This window comes from Sapajus apella, unplaced genomic scaffold (genome assembly GCF_009761245.1).
Source record: "Sapajus apella isolate SASKATOON/1434 unplaced genomic scaffold, GSC_monkey_1.0 scaffold36, whole genome shotgun sequence".
NCBI lineage: Eukaryota > Metazoa > Chordata > Mammalia > Primates > Cebidae > Sapajus > Sapajus apella.
In genome coordinates, this window is record NW_022436976.1 from 19,029,233 (window position 1) to 19,053,913 (window position 24,681).

The window sequence follows — 24,681 nt, forward strand, 5'->3', positions numbered from 1 at the left end:
AAATGCAATGTAAACAATAAATACAAAACTTCAAAATATAGAGACAAAGAAATAAAAGTGAATTCTGATAATTCCATTAGTAAGATAACCGCAAAATACCTAAAAAACAAAGTCAAATTCAGGTATTTTCAGAATATCTACACTTAAGACAGATATGATCCCTGCATGTGTATCATCAGCATCACCTAAAAAATTTTTGGTTTTTTGAGACAAGGTCTTGCTTTGTCACCTAGGCTGGAATGATCATGGATCACTGCAGCCTTGACCTCCCAGGCTCAAGTGATGTTCTTACATCAGTCTCTAAGTAGCTGGGACTACAGGCACATGCCACCACACATGGCTAATGGGAAACTGTTAGAAATGCAAATGCTCAGGCCCCACCCCAGACCTACAGACTCTGGGAACAGGACTCAGTCACTGGTATTTTGACAAGCTATCTAGGTGATTCTGACATACACTTAAGTCTGAAAAACAGAGCTTCAAGGTTAAGAAAACAAAAAGAGTTTGTATAAAGCTCAGTAGGGGCCAAATGAATGAAACACTAAACAAAATAGATAAGCAGGTTATGGCTTGACTTTTATTAAAACAACACAAAATGTTGTCCCTACAAATATAATTAAATAGGAAATCCAGTAACAAATATACACAGTCAAATCACAGGCTGGGTGAAACTGGCTGTTCTGAAAAGCATCTGGAAACTACCACTGGTGAAATTTCACAACTCAAGGAGACGGAGATTATATGAACACTCTTTTGTCTGATAGCTAAATGTTAAGAACACATTTACTGACATTTTCAAAATTGGGCACAAAAGGTACAAAATCATGGTCTAAAAGTTTAGATAACTCTTAGGATTTGAAAAGTCTCCTTCCTGCTATTGTAACCCCAATTGATGTGAGGATCTCATTTTATCCAGTACAACTTCAAAGATGTGCTTTATGTAATAAAGTTACTGCTATACCTGTAAGAAAAACCAATCTTTCTCATGATCAGTTTTCCAAAAATAAACAAACTTACAACAAATCTTCTCCACTCTTACAATGGAACTCTTTACATCTTCTACTATAAAAAGAGTCTTTATTGTCACATCGTGTGCCTCTTTTACCTTAACTCACCTATGCCTACTAAAGAACACTGTCAAGTTACTAACTCTGGCTGGCATGCTTCTAAAGAATCAATGCCTGGATCCATTCCAGGACAATTAAATTAGAATTTATGAATGAAGGCCCTGGTACTCAGTACTTCTAAGCTATACAAATGATTTTAACATAAAAACAGGGTTGAGAACATATGGATTAGTATAAAGATAGGCACTACCTTTTCCCTGTTCAGTTCAGAACATTTCTTTTCATCTGTTAATTTGTTCTGTAGTACAGGGAAGGGACAGGAAATAGCTCTTTGAAGATCATTATGTACAACGTATCATATATGTAATTTTCATTTAATCTTTCAGCAAGCCCCATAAGGCTGACATTGTCATTCCCATACTACATGTAAGAAGATAAAGCTCAAAAATTTGATCTTCTCAGGAGCACACAATTAGTAAGTTCTAGAGCTATAACCTTAACTCAGGTTTGACTTCAAAACTGTTTCCCCTATCTTAAGTTTCTATAAAAATTTGATTTCATCTTATAAGCCTTAAAAACATGAATCTCTGAACCCTGACAATTATTTACAACAAGAAATCATAAAGAAAGAAAACAATCTGCATTTACTCTGGCCTGCTTTATTACATAATTTTTTTTCTGAGAAAGGTTTGGTTAATTTATACCCTTTCTGAGTAAGGTGCGGCGAATTAATACCTTCTAGCAATGAAGGGTTCTACCTCTGAGCTTTTTTTCTTTCATTTAAAAAAAGAATGAATGCTTAATCAAACTGAACACTCCTTAATCTACTGAACACTCCATATTTTCAAAAAACAACATAATGTTGAAGATATAAAAACTTGAATATGTAGTAGAAGAGCAATTTAAAAGGATTCCCAAGGTTTCTAGCTTTTTTCATGTGAATTTCTGCATAATATAGGAATCAACAGGATGAAAGAACCCTTGCCCAAAGAGGCCACACAAACAGTAAGTAACTTTCATGATTCTTGTTTTCTGTCTTGAATTCCATCATTTGCTCAAATTGACACATACCACACACTGGGCCAATCTTGTCTCTCAACAAAAATAACATCATTCTTTCATATAAATGATTTAACCAGTTCTACATAAAAAAATTTTTTGAAGACATGGGGTCTCACTATGTTGCCCAGCCTGGTCTCAAACTCCTGGCCTGAAGAAATCCCCCTACCTCAGCCTCCCAAGTAGCTGGGACAATAGGGGCAACACCTCTGCAACCAGCCAATTCTACATAACATTTTGATAGATTTTCCTAAGACCTCAGTTCTTTTACAACAACTTAAAATTCAAACTAATCTCAATATTTATCTTTAGATTCATTTCAGAAATTAAGTTGTATATAGTGACAAAGAAGCCATATCTGTTTCTTCATACAATATGCTTATCAGTTATAAATGTCAACATTAAATTCAATCATTTGGAGAATTTTCCTTTTATAAATACAGAATGAAAAACTTGCAATACAACTATTAAACAAAATTTACTTAACAAATATCAAAGCCTCCATAACTGCTTTCCATAATACTGAAAAATATATATGTGATACTTTTTGCAGGGCAACAAAAGCCTAATTCAGCACTAGTTCAGGACTAAATCAGAAATGTGGATTTTTGTTTTATTTATTTTTTGTTTTGTTTTATAAAATGAGACAGGGTCCAGCTATGTTGCCCAGGCTGGTCTTGAGCTCCCAGGCTCAAGCGGATCTGCCTGTCTCAGCCTCCCAAAGTGCTGGGATTACAGGCGTGAGCCACTGTGCCTGGCCAGAAATGTGGATTTCTAGTCTTAAGAGTGCTGACTTCCTCAACAAAATCCAATTCTTTCAATTCATTTTATTTTATAAAAAGATAAATTTATTTCTAACCTAGATGTGTTAAGAAAGACTCTGAACATTTACCAAACATTTAAATGTCATAAAAGGGCTTACATCAATTTTATCAATATACACGGCTAGTAAAAAAAAATAATAAATACACTAGGCCTTTTAAAAAAAATTAATTTATCTAAATTTTGGGAAAACATTGTTCTAACTACCTTTTTCCAGTCTTCTGATGGAATATAATCTTCATCTTCTTCAGATTCTTCTTCTACTTCACTATCTAGAATAAATAAGACACCAATACTATAAAATGACTGCTTATCCTGTCTACATCTATATATCTATATATTATTTTTACATCTATCATCAAATATTTGGATATGCTCAAAGGTAACTAATGAATTAAGCCAAGATATTTCTAACCAAATAATTAACACCCTATCACTTAAAAAACCAAAACCAAAAACCCATGAACTTTCTACATAACTGTATTCTCATGAAATGATTTCCTATAAAAACTTAGGGGAAAAAACTGATTTAGAATAAAGATAATATTATCTTACTACATATTTCATGACAGTTTATTTTTCTTCAAGTGTTTTTCTTCCTTTTAAAGTACAGAAATTTAGGTGCACTTATGAATATACCTAAAACAGACTAAGAGGCAAAGAAAGTAAAAAATGTAAACTAAGGGAAAGACTATGAGAAATAAAAAGTGACCATGAAACAAACATTCAAAGACAGGGCAAGGAAAAAACAAATACACCCAAAGTCAAGTAGTACATGATACAATTACTGTAGCATATTCACTAACAACAGGGCCCCTGCATTGCTAAATTTATAACTTACAACAAAATCCATTAACTGTTGAAAAAAATTTCAGACTAAATGAATTCAAAGACCAGTTAAAAAATGAGCATTTTAGGGAATACCTAAAATAGTAAAAATTATATTCAAATATTATCAACCAATAACACTTACTTGTATCAAAATATTTACATCGACGTGGGCGGATTATTTCCTGGGCATCTTGAGAAGCAACAGATTGTGATGGATCATCATTGGAAGACTGAGTTTCATCTTCCTGACCTGATGAATCCTTTATATTCTCTTCCTATGGAACAATAAATTAAATTTCTTTAAGATATAAAGAAAACTGTTGCAGATGAAAGGTGGTAGCATATAAATTTTGTTCTAATATAAGTAGAAGACTAAAATGAATATATTAGATGTAATATGGTATTCTGGGTTGGGTCCTGTAACAGGAAAAAGTACATTAGCAGAAAAACTAGCATAATTCAATCTGTAGCTTGGTTAATAATTCAGTCTGTACCAAGATGTTAACCTTAGCAGAAGCTGAGGTAAGAGCATACAGGAACTTTCTATACTAGCTTTAAACCTTTTATAAATCTAAAATTATCTCAAAATAAAATAAGGAAAATAAGCACAAACTGCCAATTAGCCTTTATTATTTAAAAGCAATAGTGTTTTTTATAAAGTTGGTATACATTAATTAGAATAAGCACTGGGAAAAAAATCTGAATGACAAGATCAAACTGTTACCTCTCAGGAGTAGTTTACAGGGGATTCCCAATTTTTATATTATGTATTTCTATAATATCTTAATTTTTAATACTTAAGATCAAGAAGAGTAAAGAGTATAAAAACAAGTAATCAAAATATATAAGAAAAACTTTAACTTCAAGATAAAGACTACAATCTTAAATTTATGTATATAGGCTTACTTTATTTTCCCCACTACAGCCACTGTTGTCATCATTATCAGCGTCTTCATCATCTTCACCTTCTTCTTCCTCTTCCTCCTCTTCGTCATCTTCTTCGGGTAGTCGAACAGTACTACCATAACCATAAAGGCTGAGAAGTTCATGAATTGGCATGTCGCCTTCCTAAATAAATCAAAATAAAATTTAATGTCTGAATCAGTGTTATTTCTGATTCCCAGGCTATAATCCAGAAATCTGTGGAGTATTCATTCTATCCTGAAGAATAAGAGCTGTATCATGAATTATCAGATCATAAAAAGTAAAACTGAAAATATTTCTGAAATCTAGGAATATATCAATCTTTTAAGGATTTCTATAAAACCAACCAATTCTAATTGCTGACAACAAGATCTTTTAAGTATAATTAAAAAGTGGCCCTGGTCTAACATGGACTATTCTTTTTGCAGTCAATTCAGTATATGCACAATGTCAGTTAACACTATGCATGGATGCCCACTCTTAATAAGAGTACCATACTTAATTTAAGGGTGGAGAAATAGAACAATGAGAAATAGACTATACATAAACTCAGAAAGGGAGATGAAATTAACAGCTCAGCCCGAACACATGAAAAAAAAAAAAACCCACAAACAAACCAGTAATAATATACAGAAATAACAATGGATTACATTAACCATATATTCTTTTCTATGGTTATCTCCATTTACATATAAAATCATCTCTTACAATCCTTAACATCTATCAAGGCTGGCAGAATAAGCGTATCTTCAAAAAAATCAGACAAGTTACAAGCAGTAGATCCAGATTTAAACAGTCTAACTCCAAAAGCCCATACACATATCAACACACCATGGTGCCTCAGCCAGGGACTTCCCTCAATCCCCACAAAAAACAGACCCTCTGTGGATGAAAAACAAATGTCCATATGCAATGAAATGAAATCAGCTTTCTATACAAAATACTCACTCTAACCAGTAAACAAGAAATGTACAGTATTAGGTAAACACGACAGAATTCTGATTATAAAAATTTAATCCAAATCATGTGAAAATAGTATACACTCATGTACACACACATACAATGCCCAAGCTCTGAAGTCAGAAAAGAATCAGTTTAGAAGCTAGAAAAAAAAAAGGGTAATCATAAAATAAGTCATGGTTCATATTTCTCCAGCAGTCATGGAAAGAAATAAAGAAATAAGTCTGGCTCGTGTGTTAAACACATTGCCACAATGGATATGGGTAAATCAGACTGAATTACCACCTTCACTCAAAATCCATGTGCAAGAAGAAATTAATGATTATAATTTGGAAAAATTTTCTTATGAAGAAATAGGAAGAAAGTATCATGCAAAACTTCTATTTCATATTACAAATGGATATTCTTGTTATGAATGAGTTTGTGGATCTATTTCGGAAAGATAAATCATTTCCAAGACCCCTAATGATTTGCAAGAAGCTACAACCTGAAAAGTGGTAACATTATCAAGGCAAGGTATTGCCACTCCAGCTAAATAACCAGCTGGCAAACAACTGATAGCTCTTATACTGTGGTTCTCAAAGTACAACACCAACAGTGCTTTAAGTGTTCAAGAATCTGGTCCATGTACCAAGGACCTGGTACAGGACATTGATATTTGGGAATCTGAGGAATCAGTACTTAGGAACTAAAACAAAACTTCAAAATAAGAGGTAGAAGTGCAATAAGAGGAAGATAACAAAAAGGCTAGCTTTATTTATTTACTTTTGGAGACAGGATCTTCCTCTGTCATCCAGGCTGGAGTGCAGTGGTGTAACCACAGCTCACTGCAATCTCAACCCATGGGGTTCAAATGATCCTCCCTCCTCAGCTTCCCAAGTAGCTGGGACCACAAATGTGTACCACCATGACTGGCTAATTTTTGTATTTTCATAGAGAAAGGGTTTCACCATGTTGCCCAGGTCTCAAATACCTAGACACAAGCGATCTGTCCACCTTGGCTTCCCAAAATGGAGGATTAGAGGCATAAGCCACCATGGCCAGCCTAAAGCTAGTTTTATACACAAGAATAACAAATAGCTGCCATAAAATGTCTTCTATGTGTCACACATTTGTGATAGGTGCTTTGATTTCACTGTCTTCTTCTCTTACAACAACGAAAGCAGTGTCAAAACATTACATAATTTAATTAGGTCTTTAAAAGTACCAAATGGAGTGCTTGCTACACCTTTATTTGCAAATAAGGAAATCAGGCAAAGAAACATCATGCACTGATAGAGACTTTATTATAATACCCAGACCTCCTAATCTCAGGTCATGCAACTTTTCTTAAGCTCACATCCTATAGCCCAAAATCAGAAGCAAGTTTAGTAACTGGTCACTATTGTGAATAAAAAGCACTAAAGTCACTAGTATGAATAAGGGCCCCAAAAGGAAAACAACTTTAGCTTAACAGTTTGCAACTAAAATTTACATAGACCTTAAAAGTTCATGAAGAGCTTGTTCCATCATTTATTTGATCCTCAAAACTCTCCTACTATTACTTTAATTTTTATAGCTGTGTTAACTAATCCTTTGAAACCACACAGCTAATTACACAACCATGCTCTGTTTTGAAGTCATCTTCTGACAAGACCATGGTACTTGGTTCATTCAAAAAAAAAAAAAAAAAAAAAAAAGAGGTGTATTATCAATCAAATAAATGCCCCCAGGCTCTCTGCCATTGGTCTGTCTTATTAAGGACATCAGAGTTACCTTGAGGGCTTACTAAAATAGGCTGCTGAGCCTCACCCAAGTTTCTGATCTAGTACGTCTCCAGTGAGGCCTGAGAACCTGCATTTCAAAAAATAATCTCAGGTGATGCTAATACTGCTGGTATGAGACCACCTTGCAAACCACTAATCTCACGGGTCTAGGGTAAGATACTTGCAAATAACCCTTTCCAATGGGAGGTAATAAATCTTGAACATTATCTTTAATAAAGCTTATCATATGACATATGATACCTAGCTAAAATATTTGTAAAAAAAAAAAAATAGGTGACATATTAACTACATGGAAAAGAATTTTTCTTTGTTAACCATTGTCAAGAATGTAGAATGTCTGATAATTATAGATTAAGGTTTTTCCCACTTGGATATACAGATGAGAGGTATAACTCACTTTACAAAAATTCATTTCTCAGGCCAAGCGCAGTGGCTCACGCCCGCAATCCCAGCACTTTGGGAGGCTGAGGCGGGCAGATCACTTGAGGTCAGGAGTTCAAGACCAGCTTGGCCAGCAAGGCAAAAGCCCATCTCCACTAAAAATACGAAAACATTAGCTTGGGCATGGTGACGCACACCTGTAGTCCCAGCTACTCAAGAAGCTGAGGGAAGAGAACTGCTTAAATCCAGGAGGCAGAGGTTGCAGTGAGCTAAGATCGTATCACTGCACTCTAGCCTGAGTGACAGGGTAAGAGGGAGGGAGGGAAGGAGGGAAGGAAGGAAGGAAGGAAGGAAGGAAGGAAGGAAGGAAGGAAGGAAGGAAGGACGGGAGGGAGGGAGGGAGGGAGGGAAGAAAGAAGGAAAGAAGGAGAGAAAGAAAAAGAAAGAGAGAGAGAGAGACAAAGAGAAAAAAAGAAAAGAAAAAGGGAAGGAAGCGAAGGAAGGAAAAGAAAAAAGAATGGAATTCATTTCTCAAAGAAAAATTCTGCAACACTTCCAATATTGACTAAGCAGAGAACAGAGTCAGAAGTGGACTGATCACAGAGGATTTAGAGGAAAATGCTTCAATTACAATCATAATAGAACTGGCATAGATGGAGAAAAGTCACTCAAGTCAGAGCAAATGACAAATGTACAGGTATAGCAACAAAAATGAATAATCCAGTCACCCTGATTGGAGCAGACATACCATTTATAGTAACTCACAACAACAACAACAAAAAAGAAGTGTCATTTTAGAAGGCCATACATCACTGAAAGAGCAGTTATAGATTAATGAAAGTCAGGATTACTATTTTTACCTACTTTCTCTAGTTTTACCTGATTTTTAAAGGGTTATATTTTACTCTTGACTCAATTTGAGAGTAGTTACTGAATAGTTACTGACACTGTGGAAGTATTTAGAGGAAATTACACACACAACAAAATACTCAACATGAACTCAGGCAGGGAAAAATTTAGTTTGCTTGCCAAGGAGACCGAGCCAAGGGGAAATTCACTGCTATCATTCATTGCACATTCACCTGTATTATGATCAGAACCTAAATTAAATTAGTAGTGGTAGAAAAGAAAAAATTGAAGAGACCCAGCAGGATTCAATCAGGGATTAGGGGTAATGGAAGTCCTGGTGATGCTGAATCCCTGGTTCCACATATTCCTTGGTCCTTGGACCCAAATGCACATTCACATACCTTCTAATAGTTTCCTTTTACTCAAGGTTATTTTTAGATGGGTTTTATCACATGTAAACAAAATATTCTTATTTATTCAATGAGGAAAATGCACAGTGGCTCACACCCGTATACCCAGCACTTTGGGAGGCGGGGGGCGGGGGAATAGATCACTTGAGGTCAGGAGTTTGAGACCAGCCTGGCCAACATAGTAGAAACTTATCTCTACTAAAAATACAAAAATTAGCCAGGCATGGTGGTGCACACCTATAATCCCAGCTACTCGGGAGGCAGTGGCAGAAATGCCTGAACCCAGGAGGCAGAAGTTGCAGTGAGCCGAGATTGTTTTGTCACTGCACTCTAGCCTGGGCAACAGAGTGAGACCCTGGCTTCAAAATAAAAAAAAAAAGAAAAGAAAATGGTTACTTAATAGTATTAAACTTGTAACTTAAGCTATCACCCAATATCAGGTTAGTACTATCAGCTTAGTAAGCAACAAAGAAAAAGTCATCGCCACCAAAAATACAAGTTGAAGCATGAGAGTATGAAAAGTCTTATTTAATCTAAAGTAAAAGTGAAGGTCTTGCAGCGAACTCTGGGCTACAACTACAATAAAAACCAGAATCGACTTTGCTAAGGAAACTTGTTTCCAATTGCAATAGCATGTATTTGTGTTCCTGCTTTGTGCTAACTGAAGAACCTAAAGATTTAGCAAGCATAAACAAGTATTATGTAAAGATTATTTATTGTTACTTCCCCTCCAAGCCTATCCTACACTCTTCTATTCTGTACTTGTCTTCTCATATGAAATGCTCTTTCCTCCATTCCAAGAATTTATTTTTCTTGAAAGTTCACCTCCTTGACCACAGTAGCTGACATAACTGGAATCACTGTATTCCTTGGCCATAGATTTGGAGTGGGCACATGACCTAAGATTGTCTATACTTCATTTCTGGAATTTTATCAACAGCAGCTACAGAAAGAATTACCAACTGTCTCAAGTAGTAAATGTGGGAGACCTAGGAACTGACAGCATCATATGAAGACAGTTGGTCTGAAAAGAGAAATCAGGTGGGACACGGTGGCTCATGCCTGTAATCTTTGCAGTTTGGGAGGCCAAGGTAGGCAGATCACTTGAGCTCAGGAGTTCGAGACCAGCCTGGGATGGGCAACATGGCGAAACCCCATCTCTCAAAAAAGTTTTTTAAAAATTAGCTGGGTGTGGTAGCACATGCCCATAGACCCAGCTACCTGGGAGGCTGAGGCAGGAGGATGGCTTCAACCAGAGAGGTCAGGGCTGCAGTGAGCCAAGATCACACTGCTACACTCCAGCCTGAGTGACAAAGCGAGACTCTCTCAAAAACAAAAAAAAGAGGTCAACCATGTAGAAGAGTAGAAACAGAGAAAATAAATCTGGTGGCACTCCAGTCCCTGGGGAGCAGATATATCCCTCCTTTAATGAAATTCCATGAGACTTACATGAAATTCTTCATTTTGCCTAACCTAGTTACAGATAGATTTCTGTCTCTGTACCCCCAAATTTTGATGCTATATAAACAGTAAGGATATCGTGTAAAGCAAATATTCTGTTATTTCCCTCTGAAAAAAGATTTAAGGATGAATAAACCTCAGCCAACAGTAGTACACTATTTTACCAGGGCCTGTCAGTCACCTGTTTCAGAGAATTTCTCATTAGCTTTTATTACCAAAGTCTGCATGCTACCAGTTACTCAAGGGCTTTACTTCAACTTAAATTGAAACATCACAATAAAGTGGCACAGTGTTTTATTCCCATTAATGTAAGTGTTAACAAAGTATAAAAAGGGGAGAAAAATAAAATTATGGGTCAAGTGGTAAATGTTCAGTTATAGGTCAGAGGCCTTTTTTGAGAATCTTATGAATGACATAACTACTAAGATTTATTTTGTGTTTATTATGTGTCAAACATTAAGTGCTTTAGATACGTTATTCTTGTAATAACAACTGAGGCTTAACAATGTTAAGTAATCTATCCTAAGTCACATACTGAAGTAAGTAGTAGAGCTGGATTATGAACCCAGGCAGTCTAACTCACTACTTTACATTGCCCTTCTGTACATATGCGTATATACTGCCTTCTTCAAAATCTAATGTCAGGTTAAGTATACGGCATCCTGTTATAATGTGAAAAAGTAAGAGGGTTGATAAATTGTGAGAAATAAGCAAAGTGGGCATAGTACACGATGAATAAAAATACAGAAATTTAGCCAGGCACGGAGGCATACACTCGTAGTCTTAGTTACTCAGGAAGCTGAGGGGGGAAGAAGGCTTGAACCCAGGAGGTCGAGGCTGCTTGAGGTATGACTGCACCACTGCACTCCAGCCAACGTGATAGAATGAGACCCTGTCTCTAAAAAATTAATTTAAAAAAAGGAATATACACTATATTTGCAGATTGTACTTTAAGAAGTGGGTTGTCTAACACTGTAACAAAAGGACGGACAATCATGTCTACATAAGTTAAAGGAAGGCTGACTGAAGGTGGGAGAAATGGACTTTTTTTTTTTTTTTTGAGACAGCCTCACTCTGTTGCCAGGCTGGAGTGAAGTGGCACGATCTCGGCTCACTGTAACCTCCGTCTCCCAGGTTCAAGCAATTCTCCTGCCTCAGCCTCCGAGTAGCTAGGACTACAGGCACGCAACACCATGCCCAGCTAATTTTTGTATTTTCAGTAGAGAAGGGGTTACACCATATTGGCCAGGACGGTCTCAATCTCTTGACCTCATGATCCGCCCGCCTCGGCCTCCCAAAGTGCTGGGATTACAGGTCTGAGTCACCATGCCCGGGCAAGAAATGAACTTTTTAAAAGATAAACCGACCAGGCTTGGTGGCTCACTCCTATAATCCCAACACTTTGGGAGGCTGAAGTGGGAGGATCACTTGCACACAGGAGTTCAAGACCAGCCTGGGCAACAGAGCAAGACGCTGTCTCTACAAAAAAATTAAAAAATTAGCCAAGCATAGTGTTGTGTGCCTATAGTCCCAGCTACACAGGAGGTGAGGCAGGTGGATCACATGAACCTGGGACAGCAACAGAGTAAGACCCTGTCTCAAAAAGGATAAACGCTATATACTACATCTCAAGTTAAGTCTGCCCTAATTTCAAGACAATAGGGTAAAATTATCAAACACCAACATACATATTATAAGGTTGGAGTGGCATACAACTTCTAGCTGCATAAGGGGTGCTAGCTCCTAGCTCCTTCTTTCCCACATCAGGAAGTTAGTCATTAAGAAATGGCAGAAGCTGACCTTCAAGTCAGGGCCACTTAGTGGACATAGATAGTACTCTTCTTATAACTGGTGTACTAATACTGACTTACCAATAAAATGCTAATGAAGAGAGGAAGAAGAGAAGAGGCTGATTCCCAGTCAAGAAGGCCTAAGGGACCACATCCAGACTGAACTAAAGAGATGGTTCCTAAGGTAACCAACCTCTTGGGGATGGGGTTTGACTAGAAGATAAAACTATATAGGAATGGAGGCAGTGAACTCTTCTTTATAATCCCCAAGCTGAGATTTATTTTCTAACTATATAATTAATGTTGTGTATATACTTCAGAAAACTGCAATCTCTCACATTTTAATTATTCTCTAGCTCTGGAGATTCACTGGATGAAACATCTAGCACTTTAAAAGGACATATTAAGTACTGATACAGTGTGATTTTTTAAAATATATCTAAATACATAAAGATATTGCAATCTTGACCTTTCTTTTCCCAAATGGACTGCCACAATTGTGCCATTCAGAGTCTCTGAGTTTTAACAGTTCATTTGGAAAACAGACTTAAATTCGAGTGTTTCTATTTATAGCAAACCAGTCTATTTATGGCCAGGCACAGTGGCTCACGCCTGTAATCCCAGCAATTTGGGAGGCTAAGATGGGCAGATCACTTGAGGCCAGCAGTTTGAGACCAGCCTGGGCAATATGGTGAAACCCCATCTCTATTAAAAATACAAAAATTAGCTAGGCATGGTGGCACGTGCCTGTAATCCTAGCTACTCAGAAGGCTGAGGTAGGAGAACTGCTTGAACCCAGGAGGCGGAGGTTGCAGTGAGCCAAGATCACGCCACTGCACTCAAGCCTGGGCAACCGAATGAGATCATGTCTCAAGAAACAAAACAAAATAAAACAAAGTCTATTTACTATAAGAATGGTTTTGAGGCCGGGCGCGGTGGCTCAAGCCTATAATCCCAGCACTTTGGGAGGCCGAGGCGGGTGGATCACGAGGTCAAGAGATCGAGACCATCCTGGTCAACATGGTGAAACCCCGTCTCTACTAAAAATACAAAAAATTAGCTGGGCATGGTGGCACGTGCCTGTAATCCCAGCTACTCAGGAGGCTGAGGCAGGAGAATTGCCTGAACCCAGGAGGCGGAGGTTGCGGTGAGCCGAGATCGCGCCATTGCACTCCAGCCTGGGTAACATGAGTGAAACTCTGTCTAAAAAAAAAAAAGAATGGTTTTGATATTCCCTCTAAGTTCACCACAATAAATAACTTAAATACCCAATTTTATTACAACAATTAAAAGAAGTTATCTTTTATATTGCTATGATCCATGCATACAAATGTAACAATACACATCAAAACTTCTATCAAGTTAGTTTTCACTGAAAATTCTAAAATTCAAATTGAATAAACTTAAAACCACATGCTATGCAGTTATTGATACTTCCTGAATGAAGTCAGAGTTCTGCCACAATACACCAAAAATCCATTTCATGCAACCAAAGTGTAAGGTGAAAAACACTTTATCAGTCCCTGACATAACTAATGTTTTGCTTCTATAAAAGCAAACCAGTAACCAACAAGATAAAATCTTATTCACTTTTTAAATAAGAACAAAAATGATTTTGTTTGGTTCATACCTAAAGGGTTAATAACTCTGGGAAATCCAACAAACTGGCCCCAAAATATTGCTTGGCTTCAGGTTATTGATGAAAGCATTCTGTGCTACTTAAAACAAAGCTTTAATTGTTTCTGGGGAGAAGTCAGAGAAGAATCTAAGAAGGTATAAGACCGTCTAGTTGAAAGGATGATAAAGAATTGGTTCAACTTTCTTTTTTCCCCTATCTCTATAAATAATTCTATTTTAACATCTATTTCCTAAGGCAGGGTCCCTTGAAAGCAAGTTTTTGGTTTTTGTTGTGTTTTGTTTTGAGACAGTCTCATTCTCTTGCTAGGCTGGAATGCAGTGGCGCAATCTCAGCTCACTGCAATCTCCGCTTCCCAGGTTCAAGCGACTGATTCTCCTGCCTCAGCTTCCCATGTAGCTGGGGTTACAGGCATGCACCACCATGTCCAGCTAATTTATTTATTTTTAGTAGAGATGGGGTTTCACCAAGTTGGCCAGGATAGTCTTGATCTCTTGACGTCATGATCTGCCTGCCTCAGCCTCCAAAGTGCTGGGATTAAAGGCATGAGCCATTGCGCCCAGCCCTAAAAGCAAGTTTTCGGGCATTATATGGGGCTAAGGAAAGGAGGAGAGAGAAACAGGAAAAGGCAATGATATAACCAAAATTTCACACAGCCCATTAGGAATTTTCTACTAATTAAATGTAATAAATATCTTGTTTTCCGAAATAAAAAAAAAAAGCACCATCATTTTAACTCAAAACCCACTGTGAAAACTGTATTTGATTACTTCCTCTTTCTAATTAGTATCTGAGCTAATACAGAATATAAGACAGAAAATACAAGATTTTATTTCTTTACCTTTTATCCCACAGATGGTTATTCAGAAGGAAAAAATATATCTGAAGTGATAGATGCCTCCATGAATATAGGCAAAATTCACAAATACTTGAAGTGACTGTGATTGTTAAATCAATCTAGCTTCTGAATCATCCAAGTAAACAATAACTGTCTTCTGAATCGCTTCCCAGCTTTCTACTTTTAAAGAATAGCTATGACTCCAAGTTCTTCAAGTGCCCTGTTTTCAGAGAGACAGTCTCTGAAAAATAAAATGGTAAATAGCAGCGCCATTTTTATTCTGTCACCCAGGCTGGAGAGCAGTGGTGCTATCATAGCTCACTGCAGCCTCGGACTACTGGGCGCCAGCAATTTTCCCACCTGAGCCTCATGTAGCTGGGACTACAAGGTGCGTGCCACCATGCCTAACTAATTTTTTAAAAATATTTTTGTAGAGATGGGGGTCTCGTTATGTTGCTCAGGCTGGTCCTGAACTCCAGGCCTCAAGTAATCCTCCTGCCTTGGCCTTCCAAATTACTGATATCACAAGCATAAGCCACTATGCCCAGCCCTTCATGTGCTTTTTAACCCATTCTTCAAAGACTTTTGTGATAACCAATATATACCTTTGACATATTAAATTATTCAGACATAGTAGATTAAGTCAGCTGTAATCGCTAAATAATCTAATCCCAAAGCCAGCTTTAATCCCACAATGGGATGAACTGACAAGACTTGGATACATATTAATAGAACTCCTTTTTGAGCTCTAAATGTATACTTTAAAAAGTTACAAACTAAAATTATGAGTCATAAGTCTTTAATACCATAAAAGTATGAGCATTCATTTCCATGACATTATATATGTCTTACTTCTTATGTTCTTTTTTATCATGGGAGTACAGGAAATCATATGCATGATAAATTTTATTAGAACATTCCAGACTGATTTATCCATTTATTCATTCAATACTTTTGAGTGACCACTCTTGCAAGGTACTATGAAATATGCTGGTGAATAACACAGTCATTTTATTTCATTTTATCCTCACAAAACCAAGGGAGGTACAGAAAATAAATTAAAGAAACAATTACAAATTGTGTCCTAACACTAAAGAAAGAATTGAATAGGATACAGTGGCAAAACAAAACAAAACGAAAATTAATTAAAAGCTAATTAGGAGGCAGGAAAGGCTGCTATTCTGAGGAGGCAACACCAAAACCAGAGGATAAGGAGCCAGCCTTGGGATGCATATACCAGAGTTAGAATAAGCTGAAAATCCTTGAAGCAGGAAGAAACTTGCTTATTTAACAACAAAAGTAGCTAGTGTGGCTACAGCATAACAGAGGTGGTGTGACACATGGATGAGAGGCCATTATCATGAAGGTGGCCTTGCTGGCCTGGTTGAGAGGTTTGGGTTTTCTTTGGCTATAACAGGAAGCCAGGAGGTTGATATAAATTGATTTACATTTTGATAAGAACATCATAGCTGCTAGGTGGAAGTTTATCAGGAGAAAGATGATAAAAGAGGAAATGGGGAAACTAGTTAGGAAGCTATTGCAATAGTCTAGGCTAGAAATAATGGCAACCTAGGCAGCAGTGGAGCAAGAGAGTCGGCTAAGGGATATTTTTGTGGATAGAAATAATAGATTTTACAAATAAGATATTGAAAGAAAAGGAAAATGACTCACTGGTTTCTGACTTAGGCAACAGGGTAAATAGCAGTGCCACTTTTTACTGATAGAGAGGACAGAGAAAGAACAAGTAGAGAAAAAACAGTCAATAGTTCTGTTTTGGACATTTATAAATTAGAGATGTCTGTAGAAACATCAAGGTAGATAAAACTGGAGACAGGAAACAGGTTAATGCTAGAAATACAAACTAAAGAATACTGAGCATATAGACACCATGGGAATAAATTAAATCACACAGTATAGTAATTTTCAAATTTGGTGTACATATAATGCCAAGTTATTTAACAAAGATGTAGATCTGAACTCCACCCCCAGAGATTCTGATTCAGTATGCCTGGGGAGAGGTCTAAAACTCTGCTTTTTAAAATAAGTACACAGGTAATTCTGATGCAGCTGACCCTCATATTACATTTTGAGGAGCACTGATCCAGACAGAAACAGGAGAGGAAAAAAAGGTCCAAACTGAGAATTAAATACTGCCAACATGTAAATCTTGAATAAAGGAAGAAGAGTCTGCAAAAGATACTGAATAGGAACAAAAAGAATAAAGAAAACCAGACAGTAGTGTACTCCAGAATTAAAGTAAAAGAAGAGAGTGTTAAACTGCATTGAATACTGCTGAGAAAAAGTAAACTAGAGAGAGAAAAGTGAATGTTAACAATGGATATAACAAGGACAGTCACTGGTGACTTTGATAGGAAGAGGTGGAGATAATCTAGAGCACTTTGTGTAGTGAATGGAAAATGAGGAAATGGTAAGACATTTTTGGCTCTGAAGGAGAATAAGTAAAAGATACAGTAACTGGGGATGGTATATAAGCAGCAATGTAGAATCCTTTTATAGTTCATTTTTTACCAGACCACCTTTTATAGCAGAATCCTTTAATAATCCGTTTTCCAAAGCAACTATGTGAATTCTGTTACTTCACGTAATAAAGTTATTGTTTTTAAAAGCCTTTCATTTCAAATTTTAAATATTCCACCTATGATCACATAGAATTTTTCAGTATAGTTGATATATAACACAATTTTCTCTTCTAAACCAGACTCAAAATTTCAAATTTTCCCTTTCCACAAAAAAGTCATAACCAATTCATGCCCTAGCTCTAAATGTTATTTACCCTTGCAAGATCTTCTATTTCAGAACTGAAGTTAGTTTCTCCTTCCATCATTTCTTCCTCTTCTAATGTTCGTTCATCATCAAAATCATGAACCAGCATGTCAGCTGATGGATCAAACTCATGGTCATCCGATGTTGCTGAACCCCCTGGTAAGGAATATTTCACAAAGTTTGGTAAACCAAATTAAATGGATCTTATTAACATTAGTGTATACATTTTTATTAATTTGAAGCTGGATATAAATCAAAAGCACCAAGAAAAAGCTATACGCAGCAACTATTATATATTGGTTTTTAAAATTCTTCCTCTTATTCATCACCACCAAAAAAACAAAAACAAAAACAAAACTCTTCAAAGGGATTATTTTTTGTCTTCTCACTCCTATATATTCATAGTTACAACAGCAAAACGGGGAAAATGTTTATAGCTTTAAAAGTGTTTATAATGTAATAAATATGAAATAAGCTGTAAATAATAAATGGTCATATCAAATAAGAACAGACTTTTCGTGTGGGAAAAAAGTCACAATTCTTTTTTTTTTCCTTCTTCTTTGAGACAGGGTGTCACTCTGTCCCAAGCTGGGGTGCAGTGATGCAATCAGAGCTCACTGCAGCCTCGACCTCCTGGGGTCAAGCAATCCTTCTAACTCAGCTTCCCAAGTGGCTGGAACTATAGCCACCACCCCCAACTAATTTTTTAATATTTTTTTGGTAAAGGCAGGGTGTTACTATGTTGCCCCAGCTGGTCTTGAACTCCTGGGCTCAAGCAATCATCCTGCTTTGGCTTCCCAAAGTGCTGGGATTAAAGGTGTGAGCCACTGTACCTGGCCCTAAAAATCACAATTTTTAACCATTTGATTAATGTTTGATAGACCCAATGAGTATGAACTCCTCTGGCCCATAAGGAGAATATAAGTCAGCCCTCCATGTCCATGGTTGCTGTGTCCGTGGATTCAACCAACAGTAGACTGACATATTCAGAAAATAAAAATAAGAAACCTTTGTCTGTACTCAAAATGTACAGGCTTTTTTCTAGTCATTATTCTCCAAACAACACAGTGTAACTATTTACATAGCATTTACATATATTAGGCATTATAGATATACCAGAGATGATTTAAAGTATGTAAGAGAATGCACATAGGTTATATTCAAATACAATGCCATTTCATATCAGGGACTTGAGCATCCATGATCTTGTTATCTAAGGGAGGTCCACAGATATCAAGGGATGACTGTATAATCATGTGAAATATACAGTCATCTGAATACAGTCTAGTGAAGACACAGCTGCACTCAAATACTATTATTCTCTAAGTACTTCCTTGAAAATATATTCTAGTGGCTGGATGTAGTTGCTCATTCTTTAATCCCAGCACTTTTGGGAGGCTGCGATGGGAAGATCACTTGAGCCTAGACGTTTGAGACCAGCCTGGGCAACATAATGAGACCCCACCTCTACAAAAAATTTAAAAATTAGCTGGGCGTGTTGCTGTCCACCTGTCATCCCACTACTCGGGAGGCCGAGGCAGGAGAACTGCCTAAGCTGGGGAGGTCAAGGTCACAGTGAGCCATGATCACACTACTGCACTCCAGCCTGGGAGACGGAGCAAGGCCCTGACTTAAAAAAAAAAAAAAAATCTAATATTTTAGTAGCTGTCCTTAACTTACATAGTTGATTTTTATCAGAAATAACTCAAAAGGCTGAGTAGAAAAGCAAAGCTTATTAAAACTGCAAACAGAACGCTTATCAAAGGCATTCAAAATAAGCTAGTAGGTAACTGACATGTGAGGTAATCTGTTTTTAGCCCGGTGGTTGGGGAATATTGCTGAACCCAACAGGGTTAAGCTTTTTAATAGTAGTATGTGAAGGCTGGGCATACATATTCTGTAAAATATCTCCATATTTTACCATTGCCAATGAGGACCTAGATTTGCAAAAGCATTGTTTACTAATAAACAAATGAGTCACTGAACGTGGAAAAAATTTGGCAATTTTTAAAGTTTTAACTGTTGACGGTTATATATTAACAGATGTACCTATCCTTTCATTTTATTCCAGAACGAGAAACAATAAGTAAAGCAAAGAGATAAAGCTGAATAAGGGAGTGCCCAAGGCTCAGGGTTCTTCTGTTACTTCCCACAATTTTCAAAAGAATCATTTTTTGAGTATTTACTATGTGCCAGATAATATGCTCATGCATGTCATATACATTATCTCAAGCAATCTTCAAACAATCCTATGAAGTAGGTATTATCACCCCATTTAAAGAGGAAAATAAAAACTCAAGGCTTAGAAAGTTTAAGTGGCAAGTCTAAACTCACAAAGTCAGTAGACAGCAAAGATGGAATCTGAATCCTGAGTATACTAATCCCAACAGCCATGCTTTTATTGTACTCCAAGCCTCCTGTAAATATTTTTATTATACTACTTCAAAGAATACTTAAGGAGAGCCTATGTACTAAGATGAGTGAATGCAAGCCGGGTCAGATGGCAAAGCACTTAAAATCATTGTGCCCTTTGAGAAGCATAGAAAATATTGATATGAGGCCAGGCTCAGTGGTTCATGTCTGTAATCCCAGCACTTAAGGAGGCCAAGGCAGGAGGATTGTTTGAGCTCACGGGTTCAAGGCAAGCCTGGGCAAGACCTTACCTCTATTAAAAAACAAAAAAGAAAATACTGATGTTAAATAGAAAATAACTAAAAACATAATTATATGCCAAGTCAGATATCTTATACCAGATTATAGTAAAATGAGTTATTAACACTTATAAAAGTTTTAGAGTAATCTACAAAATAAAAACTTTTAGAAAAGCGTATCTTAATTTTCTTCCAGAAACTAAGAAGAGCTTAGCACAATTTTAGTAGAGCATCTTAGTACTACTTGAGGGAATGGACACAAGGGTTTTATAGAAGCACAATTTGAGAAACATTAATATAGGTGTAGTTTTCTGTCCCAAACCTTTTCTGAGTTTTCAAGAGAAAACTTTCCTCAAACTTTTCAGTTCACCCAGGAATCTTCTGCGATACTGAATAGTCAGTAATACGAATTCCTACAAATGATGCTTTACTTTTCTCCCTTTAGGAAGAAAGACCCTAAAAAATCCTCACACTATGTGTTTGTATACTATTATCCCAATCAGAATATAATTCTAATTGGACACAGGTATTATCAAAAATAATTATGCTTAATTCCTTGTTATACTTGATTGACTTTTAAAAAAATTCAAGCTCATGGGTATGCTGCATCAAATCATGTGTTATAACACACCTGAAGTCTATTTTTTATTATTCACAAAGCCAATTACATATGAAGGCTTGCCACTTCACTCCCTTAGTACATCAAATAACAAAGTGTAGATAAACTACTCCTGTTTCACTCCAATTCCTCTCCCCACATGCATAATACGCTGTTTTCTATAAACTTTCAATTTTCAGTTTTTTTCTCTCCTTCATCTGACCTGTTTTATCCAACTTCTTTTTGGCTTGTTCCTTAGAACCAACTAACCATCTTATTCCTTTCTGTCACTAGGTAGGCCCACCATTAAGATGTCTCCTAGGGAAAAAAATATCCCAAAAATAAATCACTGGGGGTAAGGGGCCTGGTGCTTTGTATAAATCAAGTATTTTGTATCAGAATTAGGCAAACGTCATTGCTTTGTCATGAAATCCTATCCAACTGCAGAAAAGGTACCTTACATCTTTTCAAAGATAAATTCAGTTTATATCATGTCTACTCACCTACTCGCTTTTTAAATTATCTTCATTTCCATTAATCCCTCACCTCTAATGGCTACTAGTCTTACAGGTAAAAAGCCTTACATTGTGCCTCTACTTCGGCTTACACTGGTGGAGACTACAGACAAACCAATTAATGTGGTCATATGACTATTATTACTAGCACTGACTGCAAAGTACAGATGCTACAAAGGATATAGCCTTTTTACCAGAGGACTAAAAATTTTTTTACATGACTATTCCAATTTTCTCTGCCAATTTTTATAACTGCCTATAACTAGCATTATTTATAACAACAATAAATACTGCCCTGAGCAGAAGCCTCATATGACAAATACTGTCTAACTCAAAAGATCTATCTCAGTCTGAAAACAAGCTAAAGAAATATAAACATTCAATCTGTTAAGTATTCAACACATAGCAAGGTCATCAAAGATTTTTTTTTTTTTTTTTTGAGAGATGGAGTCTAACCCTATAGCTCAGGTTGGAGAGCAGTGGCATGATCTCGGCTCACTGCAACCTTTAACTCCCAGGTTAAAGGATTCACCCACTTCAGCCTCCCAAGCAGCTGGGATTACAAGCATGTGTCACCATGCCCGGCTAATTTTTGTATTTTTAGTAGAGACAGGGTTTCACCATGTTGGCCAAGCTGGTCTCAAACTCCTGACCTCAAGTGATCTACCTACCTAAGCCTCCCAAAGTGCTGGGATTACAGGCGTGAGCCACTGTGTCTGGACAACATTTGTATCCTTCAAACTCCATTATTCTTCCATTTCAGCCTAGGCTGACTCAAATGTAATGGAAACTGAGAAAGCCATTATTAATATCGCTTTCAGAGTAATTATTTTATATATCTATGTACTATCGGATGAATGCCTCAAAAATTCATCAGAAATATCTAAATCTGTTTTATCTGCAGTATCACAATACTATAAAAATCAAGTAGGACGTATGTTTTCTATGAAAACAATTTCTGTGTTTGAAAAAAAAAAAACTGGAAACAATTCCAAGTCCTAAAAATGAATATGGTGATCTAACACTTATCCAAGGTCGGATTACTTCCAATCTTAACTTACATCCAGGAAGTATTTATAAAACAAAGTTAAAAAAAATTATTGAGCTTCGGAAATGCACAAAGCCTAATGTACTTTACTCTCAAGCATATTAAAAAGAGTAAGATACTTCCAACTGAAATCAAAAGTACAAAATCAACTGTCAACTGAGCACCCTAGTCATTTAAAAGGGATATGGACATGATGTAGTCCAACCCTCAAAGAGTGCAAAGATTCATGTTCACAGCAAGGACCTTGAACCATGAAAACAGGCTTATCTTATGTTAAGCATTTTTAAAAGCTTTCTTCCTAAAACTTAAAACACAGAAAGGTGACTGCTTCAGTAATCTGGAAAATTCAGTAATATAGCATGTATCACATCTAAGTGTTCTACACGTTAGATATTTTCGAATAAAACATTACTATGCCTCAGAAGGTTTACTTTCTAACTCTTCTATATTAGACTACTTAACCCACATATCCCACGCAGAAGGCAGTCCCATTTCTCAGAGGGTTCACTTTCTTACTCTTCTGTACTTGACTACACCTTAACTCACATATCCCAGCCAGGAAGAAGGCAGTCTCATTTCTCTTGATAGTCACTGAACACTGAGGCTAAAAGATAAGTACTTAACTTTCTCCTCACTGCTTTAACGCCAATGAATTACTGCCATGTAGGAATATTGTACCCAGTGGTGCCAGACCATGGGAACCCTAAATCCAGATTTTATATTTAAAATATTCATACTTACAAAGATCACTACGGTGACCAAACAAAAAAAATATTTGTGGCACAGATCTGATTCAAAGATCACACGTTTGAAATCGCTAAGGAAAAAAATATATGTACTGTATTTGAGAAAGAATACAAAAATCCTAGATGTGTGGTCAGAACATAAAACCTGATCCTATTCAAATTGAAGAATAATTTCCTTATTTAGAACATTCTTTATTTACGTTAAATATTCACGTGTTGAATCTTTTGCTTACTTTATTTTTACCCTGCCTCTGTAAATGCATTTAAAATTTTTTCTCAAATAAAAATACTTGGAAATTTCTAAACAAGCAAATATTTCTAAGCTAATTATTTCTTTTTAAAAAGTGCACTTTATATATATATATATATATATATATATATATATATATACACACACATATATATATGTATATATATATACATACACACACTACAAATCAAACAACAATGTTAAACTGTGAGAAACACATATGGCAACTCACAACTCACCAAAAAAAAAAAAAAAAACCCCAAAATCATCATTTTTAGGATGAACTCACAGCAGCCTCACCTGTACTTTCATGGGCAGTCAAACATTTCATCCATTTCTTTTTCCCCAGAGAAAAGAAGCATTCAGAAGAAAAGCAAGTCAGATAATAGTCTAACTCCTCTAGCCTTTATGCAACTAATAGGACAAATGTTAGTCAAACGGAGATCATAAAAAATATGGAAAATACTTACCTGGACTTGAAGATTCAACAGATGGCTGAGAAGGGGGAGAAAAGAGGAAAAATTAGTATTTCTGTATAATACATCTCCAGAAACAATACTGAAATTATTCAATGACTAATATGATGCCACAAATTGTGGTAAGTTTTAACATCAGCATTTTCTAAGACAAACTAAAACTTCCCATATAATCCTTTCCCCTTTCATTATACTTAAGCATAAAGAAAAATTCCAAACACCTCTGAATCTAGAAATAAAGACGATAATATACAATTGATTCAGATTTTAAGGGCACATGTAGGCCTCATAACATATGTGGTTTAAGTAGTATGATTTTAGATCTTGGAATTTTCTAAAATAGATTTTCTCGGATCAACACAGAACTATGCACAAAGTTTGCTATCAAGCTGGTCTCTGACTTAAAAAAAGTGAGTGTGAGATGAGAGAAACAATTTAGGACATCACTCAAATAAAAATTAAGCTGTAACAATGCAAAAGGAAAAATTAAAATGCTACTGAAGCATCATATACTATATTAGGTTAACTTTACTGATAATATATTTTTTAAGTTATGACAATTAGCAACCATTCAAGCTAAAGCCTAGAGAGTTTAGGTTATCTGACGCAAGACTGCACAGCTTCCCAATTATAATGCTCCTTCTAGTGTACCATTCTACCTCTCATAAATTTAACCACAAACTGGAAAATGTAAAGATAAAATTGGTAGCAACTTATTTTAGTAATGTTACTGCTTGACAATGTGCAGTTGTGTTGTATCTTAGTAAAGTTAATTCACAATTACAAACAAATCATCTACAAACATAGACTCCCTACAAA

The 24,681-nt window shown here is 36.3% G+C and overlaps 1 protein-coding gene and 2 long non-coding RNA genes across 14 annotated transcripts in view; 1 reads left to right on the top strand and 2 right to left on the bottom strand.

Annotated features, from left to right (window-relative positions):
• The window catches only part of MIER1 (MIER1 transcriptional regulator), a 61,846-nt gene that overhangs the window by 22,172 nt on the left and 14,993 nt on the right, over positions 1 to 24,681 (bottom strand). For 8 of the 12 annotated variants that reach the window (XM_032296659.1, XM_032296662.1, XM_032296667.1 and 5 more), the window contains 5 exons: positions 23,857 to 23,881; positions 17,589 to 17,734; positions 4,686 to 4,847; positions 3,922 to 4,054; positions 3,156 to 3,220 (listed from right to left, as the gene is read on the bottom strand). In XM_032296659.1, coding sequence (XP_032152550.1) covers positions 3,156 to 3,220; positions 3,922 to 4,054; positions 4,686 to 4,847; positions 17,589 to 17,734; positions 23,857 to 23,881 — 531 coding nt within the window. Of the gene's footprint in view, positions 1 to 3,155; positions 3,221 to 3,921; positions 4,055 to 4,685; positions 4,848 to 15,081; positions 17,735 to 23,686; positions 23,724 to 23,856; positions 23,882 to 24,681 lie in introns of those variants that run through there. The other 4 variants (XM_032296656.1, XM_032296661.1, XM_032296657.1 and 1 more) reach the window with 2 other exon arrangements.
• On the top strand, positions 1 to 24,681 carry LOC116563881. The gene is made up of 4 exons (XR_004274615.1): positions 1 to 597; positions 4,206 to 4,211; positions 19,381 to 19,387; positions 24,670 to 24,681. It is a non-coding gene; the product is annotated as an uncharacterized LOC116563881 (long non-coding RNA).
• LOC116563880 lies at positions 556 to 3,143 on the bottom strand. The gene is made up of 2 exons (XR_004274614.1): positions 1,151 to 3,143; positions 556 to 1,098 (listed from the first exon to the last, which is right to left on the bottom strand). It is a non-coding gene; the product is annotated as an uncharacterized LOC116563880 (long non-coding RNA).